The 14,872-nt window shown below is 42.5% G+C and overlaps 1 protein-coding gene across 1 annotated transcript in view; it reads right to left on the reverse strand.

Moving 5' to 3' along the window:
• CUEDC1 (CUE domain containing 1) overlaps nucleotides 1-14,872 on the reverse strand; it is a 108,907-nt gene that overhangs the window by 10,708 nt on the left and 83,327 nt on the right. Inside the window, exons 3-8 of the mRNA XM_015826584.1 lie at nucleotides 13,629-14,265; nucleotides 7,650-7,777; nucleotides 7,058-7,184; nucleotides 6,726-6,909; nucleotides 5,927-6,010; nucleotides 1,387-1,476 (exon numbers count right to left, since the gene is read on the reverse strand). Coding sequence (XP_015682070.1) covers nucleotides 1,387-1,476; nucleotides 5,927-6,010; nucleotides 6,726-6,909; nucleotides 7,058-7,184; nucleotides 7,650-7,777; nucleotides 13,629-13,919 — 904 coding nt within the window. The 5' untranslated portion in view covers nucleotides 13,920-14,265. The remainder of the gene's footprint in view (nucleotides 1-1,386; nucleotides 1,477-5,926; nucleotides 6,011-6,725; nucleotides 6,910-7,057; nucleotides 7,185-7,649; nucleotides 7,778-13,628; nucleotides 14,266-14,872) is intronic.

Below are 14,872 nucleotides of genomic sequence, written 5' to 3' on the forward strand. Positions count from 1 at the left end.
TTAATTGTTCTAACTGTCAGGAAGTTTCTCCTTAGTTCTAGGTTGCTTCTCTCCTTGGTTAGTTTCCACCCGTTGCTTCTTGTCCTGCCTTCAGGCGCTTTGGAGAATAGCTTGACTCCCTCTTCTTTGGGGCAGCCCCTGAGATATTGGAACACTGCTATCATGTCCCCCCTCGTCCTTCTCTTCGTTAAACTAGACAGACCCAATTCCAGCAACCGTTCCTTATATGCTTTAGCCTCCAGTTCCCTAATCATCTTTGTTGCTCTTCTCTGTACTCTTTCTATAGTCTCAGCATCTTCCATGATTGTGAGAGACTACAAACTCTCCCACTCTTGGCTCAAACTCTTCCCCATATCATAGTCCCCTGGGCTGAGAGAAACAGCCAGCCCACAGCCCTCCCTCCCTCCCTACTGGGAGCTTTCCCTGTGTGGGGTAGAAGCAGGAGACAAACTAAAGTTTTCCTTGCTCCGAATCCCACACCTTCACTACCATGCTATCCTGTCTGTCCCACACTGTTGGGACTTAATTTCTTTGGATTTCCAGCCGGCTTGATGCCACGTTGGGGGCGCAAGAAAGCTGGCCTCCAATCCTATAGAGCAGGGGTCTCCAAACTTGGCAACTTTAAGACTTGTGGACTTCAACTCCCAGAATCCCTCAGCCAGCATGTCTATGGGGCGTCTTAAACGTCTATGGAGATTCTCAATTATCCAGGTCCTGGCTGTCCCAAAGATGCTTTTTCAAAAGGCAACTGGACTTTCTTCTTTTTTTGTTTTCCTTGAAAATGTTTCGCTTCCCATCCAGGAGAAATGAGAACTGAAGAATCTTCTTAAATGAGAAATGAAATAATAATAATAATAATAATAATAATATACTGCTCACAAAAATAAAGGGAACTCAAACCCTTTCAGTTCCATGGTAAAATGTTCCCTTTATTTTTGTGAGCAGTATAGTTGGAAGGGACCTTGGAGGTCATCAAGTCCAACCCCCTGCTCAGGAAGGTAACCCTATACCATTTCGGACAAATGGCTGTCCAGTCTCTTCTTAAAAACTTCCAGTGTTGGAGCATTCACCGCTTCTGAAGGCAGGTTGTTCCAACCGGTTAATTGTTCTCACTGTCAGGAAGTTTCTCCTTAGTTCTAAGTTGCTTCTCTCTTTGGTTAGTTTCCATCCATTGCTTCTTGTCCTGCCTTCAGGCGCTTTGGAGAATAGCTTGACTCCCTCTTGTTTTCAAGGAAAAAGAAAGTCCAGTGGCCTTTTTTAAAGCATCTTTGGGGCACAAATCTTAAGACTGCCAAGTCTGGAGTCCCCTGCTATAGAGAGACAATGGCAGGAAATATGCCTCACAGCGTTGGCTTCTATCCAGCAATATGCCATACTATAACTCACATTTTCCCATGTGTTTTAACTTGTCCCTGAATAAGGCATCGTCGGAGATAGCCCCGCTGGGCACAGCAGTTAAGGAGCGAGTGACCTCATCTGCAAGGCAAGACAAAGTACATTTAGGATCGATTGGAAGCAGCCAAAGCCGAAAGAAAGATGTTGAGCACTCTTTCTATCTCATTGGACAACTTGGATTCCAAGTCCCATCCTTCCCAATCCCTGGCTATTCTGGCTGGGAATCTAGAAAGCACAGTTGCCGTCTGGATTCCTAGCCTTCTATGGACACTGTTCTAGAGCAGTGTTTCTCAACCTCAGCAATTTTAAGATGTGTGAACTTCAGCTCCCAGAATTCCTCAGGAAATCCTGCTATTTGCGGCTCAGATGAATTCGACGAATTTTGCAGCAGCTGCTGTAAAAAAGGATATTCTTCTTCGGTTTCTTCTATTTCAATTTCTGCCATGTGATTAATAAACAAAATGACTGTTCATATCTTTATTTCTCTTATTTAACATACAGCTATTATGTAAGCCAGACATGTCAAACACAAGGCCCGGGGGCCGGATGCGGCCCGCGAAGTGGTTTCATGTGGCCCGCAAAGCCATCCTGGAAACAGTGAGGGAACGGCCCCCACTGCCTTGGCCCTGGCCCAGGCCAGCTGGGAGCCAATGTACAATTTTGTGGTGGCCATCTATGCTGAAACGCATTCAGTCTTAGCTCCACAAGGCCGTCTAGAAACAGCGAGGAACCAGCCCCAGCTGCGTTGGTCCCGCCCCCTGGGTGCATGGTGGGGAGGTGTCACCCTTTATGAGGAATGAAGAAATGGACCATGCCTTGGCGCTTGCCCTGGTCCCACCCCCTTCTCCCAGAGACCCTCAGATCTGTCCCACTCCTGCCCAGGCCCCCACAGGCACCCTTGACGCGAACGATGTAGAGCTGGCCACACCCACTCCATCCACGCCCACCCAGTAGGCCACACTCACCCTGGCCACACTCACCCGGCCCCCCAAGGGCAACCGCAATGCTGATGCGGCCCTCAGTGAAATTGAGTTTGACACCCCTGATGTAAGCAAATAACTTCCTGAGCTCCCAGTGCAAAGGCTAAACTGCAGATAATAATAATAATAATGGTGATAAAGTTGGAAGGGACCTTGGAGGTCATCTAGTCCAACCTCCTGCTCAGGCAGGAAACCCTATACCATTTCGGACAAATGGCTGTCCAGTTTCTTCTTAAAAACTTCCAGTGTTGGCGCATTCACCGCTTCTGGAGGCAGGTTGTTCCACTGGTTAATTGTTCTAATTGTCAGGAAGCTTCTCCTTAGTTCTAGGTTGCTTCTCTCTTTGTGAATTTATTGCTTGCATCCTTATCTATTACCTTTACCTTCTATTGGGGGCAAAAAAATTATTTTCCTTTAGGAAGCCTCAGACGTGAACTTCCTTAAAATGTGCCACCAGGAATAAAATCTTTGAAAAACACCTAATCAGTTTGAACAACTGAATGTGGAAATAAAAAATACTGATCATGCTTCCCAGATGGTATTAAGGCAGTCCAGCAACTTAGAAAGATATTCAGTGCTGTAAAGGATATTCCTTGAGGGGACCTTTCAATATTTTACCAGGCTTTGAAATTTTTATAACACTCAAAAATTAATTTATGTCATGCGGGAGCTAAAAGTTCTTACCTATTTAAATTCCTGTTGAAAGAAGAGTATTGATATTTTTTTCTCCTTACATATTGCTATTACGCTTATAGGTAGTCCTCGACTTACAACCGTTGATTTAGTGACTGTTCAAAGTTACAATGGCATTGCAAAAAGTGACTTATGACTGTTTCTTCAGTCAGAGCTGAAGAAGCTTCTTGGATGAGAAGTGAAACGTCTTCAAAGAGAAAAAAGAAACTCCAGTTGCCTCATGAAAAAGCACTTTTGGGACAACTCATTTAATAATCACCTTGTTTTGGCAAGAGAAAATTTGGCCCCAATTGTTGACAGTGCTTCTTTTGAGAGAAAGTGACATTCAGACTGCCAAAGGGGAGGAAAGAGATGAAATCCAGAAAGAAATGTCTTAAGATGGTTTCATTTCCACTTGATTAAAGCACTGGAGTGGAGCAGCTTAAACGCATAGCGTAGAAAATCCCTGTGATTTGTAATACCTTGCAAAATCCCAAATATGACTTTAATTTAATGGATATTCAGTATGTTAGTAATCCCTTCTAACATAGCAATATTTTCCTTTAATCTGTACATAGCACTTGCTTTTGGTTAGGTAATTTCCTGATATTTCATTCTGACATTTGAAATCAAAACCAGCACGATGTAAAAACGTGTTACGGTTTCAGCTCGTAGTCTTATGAAATATTTTCCATTTGGAAAAAAAAAACCAAAGATATTTTGAAGGGCTCCTTAAAAAAAATCTTTGCTGAAAGGAAGATTTTACGAAGCAGATGGAACAGGAAATGACAGGGTATTTTTGTATCAACAGGGACTTGATTAAATCGTTGCCTTGATACAAGGACAATCAAAGCATTTATCGTGAGATCAACTTATTATAGGCACTTCTTACGAGATGAAGTGGCAACTGGCTATAGATATTTTTTTTAGAGATAAATGTTAAGGTATGATTAACCTTAATGCAAGTCATTCATTACTGACCAACACAGATATTTGTTCCGTACTAAGTAGGAATTTTTTATATACGGTACTTTCTGCTCCAAAACAGATTTTTTAGTATGTTGCACCATGATATTGGGGGGGGAAAGAGAGAAATTTAGTACAGTGGTGGCGAACTTATGGCACGGATGCCAGAGGCGGCACTCAGAGCCCTCTCTGTGGGCACACGCGCTGTCGCTCCAGTCCTAGGCCTTCAGCTGGGTTTTATAAAACCTTTTCGCTTTAGGCCTCCGCCGCCATGTACAAAAAAAAAGAGGTTCAATCAATTTCAACTTCTCACGGGAAAAAAAAAGATCTTGCAAAGTTGGAATTGATTGATTGAACTTTTTAGTTCCACCCAGTCTGCTGTTACCACCGCAGCCACACCCACCCAATGGGCCACACCCACCCAATGGGCCACACCCACCCGGCACCCGACGATGCATAAGTGGGTTTTGGGTTGCAGTTTGGGCACTCAGTCTCTAAAAGGTTTGCCATCACTGGTATAGATGGTCCTCAAATGGCTGGTTGGGGAAATTCTGGGAGTTGAGGTCCACCCATCTTAAAGTCCCCTAGGTTGAGAAACGCTAGTCTGGAATAAGAAACTTTAGAATTCAATTCCTTTGGGGCTCAGTTTTCAAGTAACTATTGGCTTCACTGAAATTCTGACAATTGTTGCAATCTTAAGATTTCAGTACATGTGCGCGGAACAATGCAACAGCTGTATGAAAAACATTGGGTGATAAAATATAATTTTGATGAACTACTCATTAGAAGTTTGCATTGTAGGACAACACAGTGTACACAGAGCAAGTACCTCTGGTTTACAGTAAACTGGGCCTCTCAATATATTATTGCTGTGGATCAACTCAATTCTGAGAAAGCAGACTTTTTAAGAAAAGTTTAATTTACTTTACAGAATTCGTTGGCAGTTTACTCAACATTATGATTCAGCCCTGGAAGGAAAAATCTGTATCTGATTTACAGCAATGGATGACTGATAAATATATCTGTCAATATTTGAACTGTATTTAATTACAACTAGCTGTATTGTACAAGAAAATTATAATCTCCATGACATTTCTGAATCCCTTGTTCATTCATTGAATTTTATTTTTTATCCATCCTTGCCTATTTCTAGGCTTGTTTATGTATTTTCTTTAATGTTCAGTAGAGAATACCTCAAAATAAACTTGTGGTTTTTGTTTTCAGGCAAGGAAGAAGATTTTTGTACAATATAATTCAATTGGAGTTGTTCTGTTTATTTAGTGTTTTTTAGCCTTGGCAACTTTAAGATGCATGCACTTCAACTACCAGAATTCTGGGTGGATAATTCTAGATGAGGAATTCTGGGAGTTGAAGTCCCCCATCTTAAAGCTGTCAACTTGGAAAAATATTGGTTAGAACAATCCTCCCCCCACACACTTTCCTTGTTTTTTTTCTTGTTACGATCATAATTCAAAATTATTAATTCTGCGGTTAGATTACCTGCATGCTGGTGTTCTTCTGTTTATTAGTTGAATAGAATTTTGATAGTTTTGCTTTTAATCTATTTTTTAAAGTGAATCTATATACAAATGACTTGAGTGACTTCCAGAGAAGATTACCACTAAAAGAGCCGAGCCAGACTTAATGCTGGAACCATTTTTAGATTTAACGTGACTTCTGTGAAATGCAAATGGACCCTTTTAGGCTTTCCAGCAGTGGAAAAGAATAGTTCAAACGTCTGCCCAATAGCATTCCTAGGGGACAATATTTTGACAATATCAAAATCTACAAGATGGCAGACAGAGTGTTGCAATTGAAGTCCCGCCCATGCCCAGATGTCATAGGGGCATTCCAACCAACATCTAGCCACAGTAACCTTGTCAACAGAGATGCATACAGCCTAACACTCTTACCTGATAATACTGAGGACAAAGTGGGATCTGAACTCAGGGCAGTGCTGTTCAGTTTGGATTTCTTTGATTCATACTTTAACCGATCTAAAGGACAGTACAGAAAAACAAATGTTTTACAGGAAATTGCCGAGCTAAATTTCTAGATAAAGGACACCATGCAGTTAACAGTACAGCAACGTGATCAAGAGTTTAACTACAACACAGCAGGAAAACAGCAGAACTACAATATCCATAAAATAGTTACTCCTTGACCTATCACTTAGTGACCATTCAAAGTTATAAAGGACCCACCTGGGGGCTACTTATGACCCAGATTTCAAGTTCCAATGGTCAGATACCCCCCCCACACACACACATAGTCATGTGGGTATTCAGTAGCCAGGCCACATTTACAGCTGTTTGTAGCATCCCACGTTCATGCGACAGCATTTTATGATGGTTTTGTTGAAAAGTTAATTCCCACTTTTGGCCCCATATCAAACCATTGGTTTACTTAACAACTGCAGTGCTTATGTAATGACTACCACAAAAAAGTTTCTAAAATCAGGTCGGTTGTGTGACACTTTACAACCATCACAGCTTATGACCCTAAAGGCAGGTTCCATTACGGTCGTAACTCGAAAACTATCTGTACACAAAACTCAGTGGGGGGGAAAAATAACCTTGGGAATTTGCCAGCCTACCAACATGCCCTAACATCTTTGTCAGGGTCACATTTACAAAACCAAGACGGTCACACGCTGGTTGGAGAGGAAAGGGTGATTATTTTTTATACTTCGATTCCTGAAAAGCCGATTACCTCTTTCAAGAGCCAGGAGAAAATCTCGGTTTCTCTGAAGCTCCTTCATGAATTCTTCATTCTGGAGGAACAGGGCAATCCGTTCGTCTTCCAAGTACTGCTTCCATTTCTTCTCCTGATCCAATGAGCCTTGAGCCCTTTGGTTCCCAGGATTCTGTGTGCTTTGCTGACAGTTTTGGGTACTCTAGAGAGAGATTGTGTGTAAAAAGAAAAAAGAAAAGTGATCACACCTGCTGCAGACCTGTGGCAGATTACAATTGGATGTTACAGCCCAACTGCACCCCTAGGCATCGTGTTACCCACTCTAACTAGGAAAGTTTTCTACTTCCTACCTGCACCATGTCCATTTGCTGTGGTAGGATACGGAGAAAGTCATCCGGAAGATTCCCTAATAATGGTGGGTTCCAGTCCCTGTATCGTCTTTGTGCTTGTGAACCGATGGAATTTTGGATATCAGTTCTGCTTGGAGGGGGGGGGAAAAGCAAATTACAATAATATAATTCCACTTCCCTTGGCAACTTCCAGGTGTGTAGACTTCAAATCCCAAATTCTCATCAATGGCCATGTTGACTATGGAATTCTGGGATCTGAAGTCCACACACATCTGCAAATTCCAACCGTAATAAACACTGGGTCTGAGACAAAAGCAGGAGAATCTCTGGTCTACCAGATGGAACTGAACTATGACTCCCAGCTTTCCTCTGCTTTGTCCATGCTGGCTGAAGCTGTTGTTCATCAAACATCTGGAGAACCACAGATGACCACACTTCCAATTCAAGCAGTTGTGGTATCTCCCTCACTAAAGTCCTATCCACAAAGGCTGGGAAAACATCTGCTGGCAATGTTTTACCGCTGGATTTCTTATCTTGAGGTGAGCTTGCTGGACCGCCAGCTCTGTGATTCTGAATCTTAATGTCTACATACCTGGGTGGTGGTACTGGAGGAGTCTGCACGTATTTTCGGTCATATACATGCATATCATAGGAAGGAGGAGAATAAACTGGAGGGGGCTCCTCATCTGAACTGTCTGGTTCCAAAGTCCGTTCCAGAATCTAAACCAAATGAGAAAAAGATATGCGTTCATTAGAGTCCTTTTGCTTGTTACGAATACAGGTAGTCCTCAACTTATGACCAATTGCTTACCATTTGAAGTTACATCAGACCTTCCCAGAGCTACTTATGATAAGTTTCGAAGTGCCAACACCCCACCCCACCCCGTGCATAGTCACAGGATTGCATTTTGCATGCTTGGCAACCGGCTTGTATTTATGGCCATCTGCAGCATCTTTGTAGTCACGTGACTGCGATTTAGGACATTTTTGCCACAAACTGGTATTTATTCCTGATTTCCGGCAAAATCTGCCCAATAGTGAAAATGGGTTTGCTTAACAACTGCTGTGTGAAAGGCCGTAAAATTGGGTGCAGTCACATGGCGATTCACGTTACAACTGGCACAATTTATGACCAGAATTGCAGGCTCAATTATAATTGTAAGTTGAGGAGTACCTGTATCTTCAACTTATTGGGATGTCTGCTGGAGACGATTAGCACAGAGGGAGAAGTATATGGGAGACCCAGAGCACTGATATTCAACCTTGGCAACTTGAAGAGCAAGGCTGGCTGGGGAATTCTGGGTACTGAAGTCCAGACATCTTCATGTTGCCAAGAGTTAGAGAATTAGGAGGATGGGTATTGCAAAAGAGAACTATGCGTAGTCCTTAACTGACAACCACAATTGGGCCCCAAATTTATGTTGTTAAGTGACACAGTTGTTAAGTGAGTTTTGTCCCATTTTACATTCTTTCTTGCCACAGTTGTTAAGTGAATCACTGCCATTTTTAAGTGAGTAACATGGTTGTTAGGTGAATCTGGCTTCCCCATTGACTTTGCTTGTCAGAAGGTTGCAAAAGGAGATCACATGACCCTAGGACACTGCAACCATCATAAATATGAACCAGTTGCCAAGCACCTGAATTTTGATCACATGATTATGGGAATGCTGCAATGGTCGTTAAGTGTGAAAAACAGTCATAAGTCACTTTTTTTCAGTGCCATTGTAACTTCAAACGGTCACTAAACAAATGGCTGTAAGTCAAGAACTACCTGTATCAGCTCTGAGAAAGATTTAGAAATTCCAGTGAGACTGGGATTTTGCAAAACAGAAAGTGGAGCTTGTAATTATGCCCTTGTAATCCACAATTCCATGACAGAGTGCTGATCCTCCTTCAAAAGCTAGCAAGCTTGTGCAATAAACAGGGTGCAGGTTGTGGGTCACGTTTGACTTTTTATGAGACATGCTGGGGCCACATTCCAAAACAAGCTAGCATGAAAATTAAATTTGATATGATTTTATTGACATTTCAGTGCGGTTCATCAGATGAATCTGCAGGCAGACATGAAACAATTGTTCTTCTGTCCCATTTAAAAAAAAAAATTGTTAACATTTCCTGCAAAGAACTTCTGCAAAGGGAACTTAATTCTTGCAACGCAAAATCTAATCAGATTAGAGTAACACTAAACTGAAGACAACCTGTATCCCGATCTGACAGATATTTAAATCTCCCTTCTTATGCCTGCTTTTACAGTACTGAAAATACCAAAATTATGAAGCCCTAATGCTTGACAAGGAAAGCACTGTTCACCTTGAGGTTTACCACATACACAGGCCTGAAAAATTTAGGCAAAGGGCCAACATTTTGTCCTTGAGCTACCTTGCTAGCTCCCAATCAGCCCCCACACCCAGGAGCTATAAAGAAGTGCTGGGCTCCAGCCTGTGTTTTGGCAGGCAAGACATCTGCTATCATCTTGCTGGGAGATTTTCACACCCGTAAGTAGTTGACAGTGTGCTGCACAACCCCAAACTTACTTGCAGCTGTCTCTTTTCCCAAGCATTGGGCACACTCTGCTTTAGTCAGAGCTGTTTTCTCACTAGGGCAGTCTTTCTCAGCCTCGGCAACTTTAAGATGGGTAGACTACAACTCCCAGAATTCTGTTGCTGAGGCTGAGAAATATTGCATTAGAGAAGCCAATAGCTTATTGCACTTCCACACAGCCACCAGCAATCTACACAAACCTTCCCAAGATATCTGTAACTTCTTCCTGTTTCCATTCTGATCCTAATCCCCCTCCCTTCAGCTGGCTAAAGGGGGAATGCTGTAACACCAGTGGTGGGATTCAACCAGTTCGCACCAATTCCGGTAGCTAATTTTTTGCTGCCCAGGCCCAGAACAGACTTCCAGAAGCGCCATCCAAACAGAGAACCAGTTGTTCACATATTTGAATCTCACCACTGTGTAACAGTATATGGGGATGGCCTTGGGCAGGGAACCTTGGCTCTTTTATGACCCGTGGACTTCAACTCCCAGAATTCCTGAGCCAGCATGGCTCAGCATGGAAACCTCTCCATTTCTCCTCAGAATGGCTGGCTCAGGAATTCTGGGAGTTGAAGTCCACGAGTCATAAAAGAGCCAAGGCTGCCTACCCCGACCCTGGGGAACAAGGAAAAAGATCCTAACTAGGGAAGAATCAGAGAAGAGAAGGGGGAGCCCTCAGTTGCTCAACGGTCAGAGAAAGGAACTTAGAAGGACCCTCCTTTTAATTGATCAGACCATTAAAACCGGTAGCGGGAAGTTCGTACCCTCAGACTTGCAAGAATCTGTTAATGTATTCCTACAATAAAGTAGAGTTAGCTCATCTGGTTGTATTTTATGTCTGATTATCCAGGAGGGTTGACAAATGCAAAAATCAGTAATCAGTGATCAGAATGGAATGTGGTGGCTCAGGTGGTTAGGACACTGGGCTGATGATCAGCAGGTTCGCGTTTGAGACCCGGTTGCTGTCAAGGGGCAGGGTGAGCTCCCGTCACACACTCCAGCTCCTGCCAACCCAGCAGTTCGAAAGTGGTTGATCGCGAGTAGATAGATGGGTACCACTTTGGTGAGCGACTTAACGGGGACATGAAAGGAGACCCACCTGGGCGTCCCTGGGCAACCGTGATGTCACCGTTCAATCCTTTCAACCTGGAAGCGCTTCGGTGCTCCTGACATGAATGTGGTAGTAGTAGTGATCAGAAAGCTGTTGTTGTTGTTCTCAACTTGGGTTGCAAGGGTTTTGTGGCAGATTAAGATAAAACCATTAGCTACCAAGGAAGACATGCCATGCAATCTTTCAGCAAGGAAGAAGGACAGCCAAGGTGGTGGGATTAGGGAAGAAATAAAAAACACAGTGGGTTTTTTTATTCCTCTTGCGGTTGCTGCTAGAGCCAAAATAAATTGGTTCAGCTGTCCAAAGAAGATGGTACTGTGAGAATATGGGGGTAGCGCCAACCCAGGAGTGATGCCAAGCTGCATGTGCGAATGCCCTCCATCGTGCCACAGTTGCTTCTGTGTCCCACCCACCCCTTTTCTCTGCCTTTTCTTTCTTTTTTTGGCTTGTCTTTGCCATCTTGCAGAGCAGAAGGGAGGAAGGAATTATCCTTGTTCATGATCCAGGAATGCCTAAAAACCAAGTTCCATAAGCAAGGAAGCAATCTTAAAAGCCTAAACGAGGGGTAGTCAACCTCGGCTCTTTTATGACTCATGGACTTCAACTCCCAGAATTCCCGAGTCAGTTGAAGTCCGTGAGTCATAAAAGAGCCGAGGTTGCCTACCCCTGGCCTACACCATAGTCCACAAGGGAACAAGGAGATGAACTGACCATTTCATGATGTCATCGTGTCTTCTACCAGAAGTCTGTTGAGTAGGGCCTTTTCAGATCCTACAGCTTTAAGCTTCGGGACCTCTGGACATAAATTGTCTGGAAATGAAGCTGGCTTAAGAAATTTGGTTCTGGATTTCAATCCCTCCCTCTGCTTTGGCCACATTGATGGCCTGAGGTTCTGTCTAGACTACCTTGATCACAGCCTTAATCGGCGAAGTCACTGTTGGAAGGAAGGAAGGAAGGAAGATAGGGAGGGATGGAGGGAGGAGGAAGAAGGATTTTTTCCATTCTTCCTGTCATTTGAACTAGAAGGAGAAAGTGGCAAGATTTTTGTTAATTTCTCTTTTGTCAATTTCAGTGGCTTAAAAAAAGGGGGAGTCCATCCTTTAACCTTTCCCCTCTTCTTTCAATTTTTGAAAATGAAACTGAAAAAAAGATATATTTCACTGTTTCATTATTTTTGGGATTTTGTTTAAAAGGAAAAAAAAAGCCCACTGTTTCACATGGAAAATGAATGTCGGGTGACAAGAGGATAGCTGACATCCCTGCCACAATGCAGAGTAGCCAACTAGAACAGAGAAATGAAAAGCAGCAGACAAACTGGACTGCACTTCTTCATGTGCTGAGAGCCCCAAAGGTGTTTTGGGGCACAACCTGGATTTGTATCTATTCCATATTCTATAGAAGATAATATTTGTATTTCTCCTTCATTGATAATATTTGTAGCTCAGAGTTGAACTGTGGGGTCCTTGGTGTTCTCTGAGGACTGGTGATGTTACCTGGTTTAGTAATGAAATGTCTGCAGGAAAACAACCAAGCTCAGAGTGTACCAAGACCCATATTCCATCCACACAAACACCTGTGTTGCCACTCAGATCCCAGGTCATCTCCATTAACTTCAAAAGCCTTCTCTTGAAAAACAAACAGCAAGCTGTAAAATATAGATGCAAATCAGGTAAACCCAATCCTCCTCTTTCCTGTAAAACCTGACATTTAACTCGTGGTTTTTCACCTGCCACCCAAGTTCAGATATTGCCTTTTGCCATTGTTTAAATGGTGACTCAGTTGAAAGGAGGAAAGAGGAGAAGTCGTGGTCAAGAGGGGGAGGAAGGAAGAGGGAAGTAGGTAGGAAGGTTGAGGGAGTGTGGATGCAAGGGGGGGACCACCGATTATTTCTGAATACCTAATGAGTAGGCTTTTTATGTGTTTGTTTTTCTAATGAAATGCACCATATTTGTATTATTTGTTCATATGTTCATTTGAAAAAATTAATAAAAAATTTAAAAAAAAATGGTGACTCAGTTACTAAAACACTTATTGTCTGGAACAAAGCCTGGTGCCTTAACCACTAGACCAACAATAATTGTGACTCTAACAGTGAACATAAGAATTAAATCAAAAGAAAACAAAGATTAGAAAGAATAATAATAGACAGTAGTATAATAACTTAAGGACAGCATAAAGGGACAATTTAATCACTTTTAACCCAAGGACAATTTAATCACTTCCTCACATTGTGGCAACCTTATACTTGCTACAAATTTGGGATCCATCATTACCAAAGGGAGACTGGAGGACATTCTTGGGGTTTGGTGGTAAAATAATTTTGGGAAGAGTTAGGTACTGTCCTGACCATTATTTTAATCTCCCTATCTTGGTTATCTGAAGCAGTTAAAATGGAAGGCACTTGGGTCTAGTTGGAGAAGCACCACCCTACGGGCAAATATAATTAGCACAAAAGAAAATCACCCTGAAAATCTTTCCTCAAACTTACAGCCAAACTTGCAACTACAGGTAATCCCCGCCTTATGACTATAAATGAGCACAAAATTTCTGTTGCTAAGCGAGACAGTTAAGTGAGTCTTGCCCCATTTTACCTTTCTTGCCACAGTTGTTGAGTGAATCACTGCAGTTGTTAAGTTAGTAACAAGGTAGTTAAGTGAAACTGGCTCCCCTATTGACTTTGTGAGAAGGTCGCAAAAGGAGATCACTCGACCCCAGGACACTGCAACTGTCATAAATACATGCCAGTTGCCAAGCATGCAAATTTTCATCACGTGACCATGGAGGATGCTGCAATTGTTGTAAGTGTGAAAAATGGTCATAAGTCACTTTTTTTTCAATGCCAGTGTCACTTTGAATGGTCACTAAACGAATGGTTGTATGCTGAGAACTCCCTGTATTTCAAGCATGGGAAAAATTTACCTCAGGAGGAATACTGTCGTCGGAATCCGAGCTCTCGTCACATTCGCTGCAGTCCAAATTCATCTGTAGCAGTTGATCGATGGTGGCATCGACTGCACCATTATTGGCTCTCAAGACACATTCAATGATGTCATAATCCATGTTGGGGAACATGGTCTTGAAATCCTCCATCGCCTGGTTAAACTCCAGCCTCCGTACTTGCCTTGCGGGGCGGCTATTGTTAAGTTCTTGAGCGGAAGAGCTGTTCCTTGAGCCGCCATTGCTGCTGCTCCGTCGGAACAGACTTGTCATTTTGGATAACCGTTTTTGGAAAATGTTTAAACTTTTTCAAATCAGCTTTTGAGGTAGGAAAAGGAAGAACTGGGAGAAGTAATTTATAAATCCAAGGAGAAGGCGGGGTGAGGCACAATCTGCCTTCCAGTTTTCTGGTCAAGAAGAAGCTAGGCAAGCGACTTGCAGCACGACTGGCCGATAATCCACCACAAAATGGCGGCACATCGGAGATGGCGAAACAAGATGGAGCCGAAGAAGCATGCAGAGTTTCAGCTCTGGATCGATCCACGATAGGCGGCAATTGGTGGAGAAGGACTTCTTCAGAGATATAAAAACGTCCAAAACCCCAGACGCATTTATTTTACTGAAAAATGAAGAAATGTGTTATCAAAAAGCTATAAGCCATGTTATAATATAGAAAACTGATATCAATACCTCTCAAACCCTCCCTTATTTAAGACTTTTCTGTAGTTCTGCAGAACTTGAGATAAGTTTGCAGAAGAAATTCCTGATTTTTAAAAAAAAACAATTCTGCCACAGATAGTCCTCGACTTACAACAGTTCGTTTCAGTGACCGTTTGAAGTTACAACAGCACTGAAAAAAGTGAGTTTTGGCAATTTTGCACATTTATGACCATTGCAGCATTCCCATGGCCACATGATTAAAATCCAGACACTTGGCAACTGACTCATATTTATGACAGTTGCAGTGTCCTGGGTTCATGTGATCACTTTTTGTGATCTTCTAACAAGCAAAATCAAAGGACAAGTCAGATTCACTTAACAACCGTGTCACTAACTTAACAACTGCAGTGATTCAATTAACAACTGTGAAAAGAAAGGTTGTAAAATGGGTCTGACTTAGCAACAGAAATTTTGGGCACAATTGCGATGATAAGTCAAGGATTACCTGTATTTCGAAATACTGTATATAGTGAGGCAGATTTTGGGGACTAAAGGATAACAAACAT

The sequence above is a fragment of the Protobothrops mucrosquamatus genome, unplaced genomic scaffold (genome assembly GCF_001527695.2).
Source record: "Protobothrops mucrosquamatus isolate PMUCROS unplaced genomic scaffold, P.Mucros_1.0 scaffold3195, whole genome shotgun sequence".
NCBI lineage: Eukaryota > Metazoa > Chordata > Lepidosauria > Squamata > Viperidae > Protobothrops > Protobothrops mucrosquamatus.